The 3,957-nt window shown below is 56.0% G+C and overlaps 2 protein-coding genes across 8 annotated transcripts in view; both read left to right on the top strand.

Annotated features, from left to right (window-relative positions):
• Positions 1-2,646, top strand: part of ARHGAP30 (Rho GTPase activating protein 30) — a 21,680-nt gene extending 19,034 nt beyond the window's left edge. For 3 of the 4 annotated variants that reach the window (XM_027766178.1, XM_027766181.1, XM_027766179.1), the window contains exons 12-13: positions 20-237; positions 328-2,646. In XM_027766178.1, coding sequence (XP_027621979.1) covers positions 20-237; positions 328-1,947 — 1,838 coding nt within the window. In that variant the 3' untranslated portion in view covers positions 1,948-2,646. The remainder of the gene's footprint in view (positions 1-19; positions 238-327) is intronic. The other variant, XM_027766180.1, reaches the window with a different exon arrangement.
• Positions 2,647-3,602: 956 nt separating this feature from the next.
• Positions 3,603-3,957, top strand: part of USF1 (upstream transcription factor 1) — an 8,519-nt gene continuing 8,164 nt past the window's right edge. For 2 of the 4 annotated variants that reach the window (XM_006163098.3, XM_027766184.1), the window contains exon 1: positions 3,603-3,720. The gene's annotated coding sequence lies outside the window, so the exon portion shown is untranslated. Of the gene's footprint in view, positions 3,800-3,957 lie in introns of all 4 variants that reach the window. The other 2 variants (XM_027766183.1, XM_006163101.3) reach the window with 2 other exon arrangements.

Here is a 3,957-nt window from a genome sequence, read left to right as displayed (position 1 = left end):
GGTCCCCTGCCTGACTCGGGTTCAGCGGACACGGCCCTTGCCCTGGAGGACTGCCTGTCCCAGGAGGTGCAGGATTCCTTCTCCTTCCTAGAGGACTCAAGCAGCTCAGAGCCCGAGTGGGTGGGGGCGGAGGATGGGGAGGTGGCCCAGGCAGGAGCAGCAGGAGCAGCCTTCTCCCCTGGGGAGGACGACCCTGGGATGGGCTACCTGGAGGAGCTCCTGGGAGTTGGGCCTCAGGTAAGGAGGAGCCATGCTGGGTTTGGGGGTGGAGTGGAGTCCAGGTGGTGGACAGGGCCACCCAGTTCTGAACCACGATGCTACCTGCAGGTGGAGGAGTTCTCTGTGGAGCCGCCTCTGGATGACCTGTCTCTGGACGAGGCGCAGTTTGTCCTGGCTCCCAGCTGCTGTTCCCTGGACTCTGCTGGCCCCAGGCCTGAAGTGGAGGAGGAGAACGGGGAGGAAGTCTTCCTGAGTGCCTATGATGACCTAAGTCCCCTTCTGGGACCTAAACCCCAGACCTGGGAGGGTGCAGAGAGTCTGAAGGAGGAGGCAGGGGAGTGTGGAAGACAGGCTCCAGGACAGGCTGAGGAAGAGCAGGTGTGCTGGGAAGATGGAGAGGACAAGGAGTCTGAGCCTGAGAGCAAACAGATCAGGGAAGAGGCTGAAGGGAGGCCAGAGAGTGAGGTGGAGAGTGGAAAGGCCAGTGAGGAAGACGGGATGGTGGAGGGAAGCCAAGAGACAATAGTCAGTTTGAGAGAGGGTAGTGGAGAGACAGAGACCAAGGGACAGAAGTCTGAAGGTCAGGAAGCTGAAAGTATGAAAGAGGCTCAGGGTGTGGAGGAACCAGGAGGGCAGGATAAAAGCCAAGAGAAGGAAAAAGAGATTGAGAGAGAAGAGCAGGCTGAGCGAGAAGTGGCACAGGCAGATGCTGGAAGGGACCGAGAGCACGGAGCCCAGGAGCACCAAGATGCTGAGGGAAGCTGGGAAGTTGTAAACAAACCAGAGGCTGAGGGAGGCAGAGAGGGCGAGGACAAAGAACAGAGGGGGGACGGAGACTGTAAGGCAAGAGGAGACCGAGGAGATGGTGAAGACAGCAGACCTCTAGAAGAAGTGGTTGGAAAAGGAGCAGGGGAGGTGAGCAAGGAACGGGAGAGTGGAGATGGAGAGGCTGAGGGAGACCGGAAGTCTGGAGGTGCCTGTTTGGACGACAGCACTCTCTCTGCAGAGGCAGACCTAGAGTCCTTGGAGATTGACAGTGCCCAAGAGGGCAAAGCCCAGTCTTCCAGGTTGGAACAGGCAGCCCCACAGTCACCTCAGCCAGAGGAGCCAGAGCCTGAAGCACAGCCCTATCCAGAGGGCTGTGATCTGTGCCCCTGTGCCCTTGGCTCAGCTGGTGGTGTGGGCATGCGCCTGGCTTCCACCCTGGTTCAGGTCCAGCAGGTGCGCTCTGTGCCCGTTGTGCCCCCTAAACCACAGTTTGCCAAGATGCCCAATGCAATGTGTAGCAAGATCCATGTGGCACCTGCAAACCCATGTCCGAGACCTGGCCGACTCGATGGGACTCCTGGGGAAAGGGCTTGGGGGTCCCGAGCTTCCCGGTCCTCTTGGAGGAATGGGGGCAGTCTTTCCTTTGATGCTGCTGTCGCCCTGGCCCGGGAACGCCAGAGAACTGAGGCTCAGACAGTGCGGCGGACACAGACCTGCACTGGGGGTGGGGACTACAGCCTCATCCCCAGAACCCCTCCCTGTAGCATGATCCCTGCCCATTCTTCTCGGCCCCTTAGCTGCCTGGAGCTCCCACCTGATGGCTCAGAAGGGTCTGGAACCCGGAGCCGGCTTAGTCTACCCCCCAGAGAACTGCAACCCCCTCACCCCCTAGTATCTCCCCAGCGCAGATCATATGCATTTGAAATACAGGCTAATCCTGGGCAAGGTGAGGGGCTATGATTAGAACCGGAGCACTGGGCAAAGGGGACCAGTAAGTAGTCTTGACTCTGCAGGTCCCTGAGCAGACATAGCTCCTACTCTAGGCTTTGACCTGGCAGCCAAACTCTGGAAAGCCCTGTCTTGGTTGGTTTACCTCAGCTTGTCTCAGACACAAAGCACTTATCTCTTGAGACAGTACCAAGAAAATCACCAAGAGACCACAGGGTAGGCAGAATAGTAGAGGTTTCTCAAAGCGAGGAACAGAGGAAGAATTCCAGCCAACTTCCCGCCCCCTTTGATGTTGTGAACTTTTCTTCATGGAAGTCCATGGTAGAGGATGGGACAGGCCAGCTCAGAGCCTTTCATATACAAACACTTCTGATTAGCTCGTCCCTGTTCTGCTCCTGGACCCTTGGATGCCTCCTGAACCTCCCAGCACCAGAGTAGGAGGAAACTCTTCGAAGCTCTCAGTGTTTGTGAGAGGGACTGACTCTCACTTCAGTCCCCCAATCCTCGCCTTCCAGCCACCTTGCAGAAGAGAGGTCCTGCAGGATCTCTCTGGCCTCTTCTTTTTCCTTTGGAATCACTTCCTCCTATTTCAGGAAAGAGGAAAGGCCTCACTCAGGCCCAGGGACTGCTTCTCCACACAGGCTGGGGCCACAAGTCCCATCCTAGTAAGGATCAATGTATCTGAATAAAAGTTGTATTTTTACATGTAAATAGTGTTTAGTCTCATTATTATTAAAGTTTTGAGTGACACATTACATTTTCATAGATTTGGCCAAACCATGTCTTTTTTTCTTGTTATTTGGGTGCTCTTCCTCAGTTGTCATGGAGACTAGTGGTTAGAAACTAGAGCTGAGTTCACAGTGGTCAGGAAATGGGGAAGAGAAACTTACATTTACATAAAGCTAGTTACTGCCAGGAACTGGGCAAGGTATTCTGTGGACACAGAATCTAGGCTGCTGATTTTATTGACTCCTCCTAACAATTGTGTAAGGTTAACACTGGCATCTCCATTTTTACAGATGTGCACACTAAAGTTCAATTAAGTCAAAATGTTTGCCAAAGATCTCAGACGTAAGAATGGCAGGCGCGGGTTCGAAGCACGGGTTTGTCTGACCCAAGTCAGAATTCTCCCCATTCCACACTACTCCAAATTCCTTACGGGTAGGTTCTGACCGAAATGAATGGGTACCAGGATTCCCTTAACAGAAAGCGTGAGCCTTAGGAAAACGGGAAGCCTTGGGGTCCCTGGGTGCGTTGCTGCTGACGCTTGTAGGAAGGAGTAAGCCTAGAACCCGGTATGCCCCAAGGGCCCCAATTGCCCACACCCTTCAAAAAGACGCCCTGATCCAAGATGGCCTCCCAGATGGCCCTTGCTAAAGATGGCGTCTTGGCCCGACAGCCCTCCCTTGGTCTCCGCGGACCACCCTCTTTTTTCGGGATTAAAAGGTCTTGCCCGGCACAAAGATGGCAATACAGTTTAGCCCTCTTTCTCTCGTTCTTGTCGAAACTATCGGACTTCAGCGACATTTCCCAGAATAGTGCTTCTTTTCAGGCCTAAGGCGAGCCCACACTCTCCGCACCCGGCAGCCTCATCAAAATGGAGCGAACGGAAGTGGGGCAGCCCAGAGCTAGGAGTGGGCGGGGCGGGCGGAGAGGAACACTTCCGCCCCTCACCAACATGGCCCCGGGCTGGCAGTGCGCATGAGCAGCTGTCTATGGAGCTACCCGGGTCCGGAGAGGGAGAGCACTGTCGGGGGAGATCTGCGGCTGAGACGGCCTTGGCCTGTGAGTGCAGGACCGGACGGGAGTCTGGAAACTGTGGAGCGGCAAGGCAGGCAGCTTTGATTGTGCTTGGGTTTTCCAGGTTAGGGAGCTCCGGGGCGGGGGGAGAGCCTTTGTTTAGGGGGAGGGGGCCGTGCCGGGTTCTTTATCTCCCACCCAGCTTTGTGGGCCGAACTCGCTCCCGCCCCCGCGCGCTCAGGTCCCGCCCTCCAGCGCTGTCCTGCGGAGGGGCGGCGCCGG

The sequence above is a fragment of the Tupaia chinensis genome, unplaced genomic scaffold, assembly GCF_000334495.1.
Source record: "Tupaia chinensis unplaced genomic scaffold, TupChi_1.0 Scaffold141389_1, whole genome shotgun sequence".
Classification (NCBI taxonomy): Eukaryota; Metazoa; Chordata; class Mammalia; order Scandentia; family Tupaiidae; genus Tupaia; species Tupaia belangeri.
This window is presented reverse-complemented; position numbering and strand designations above follow the sequence as displayed.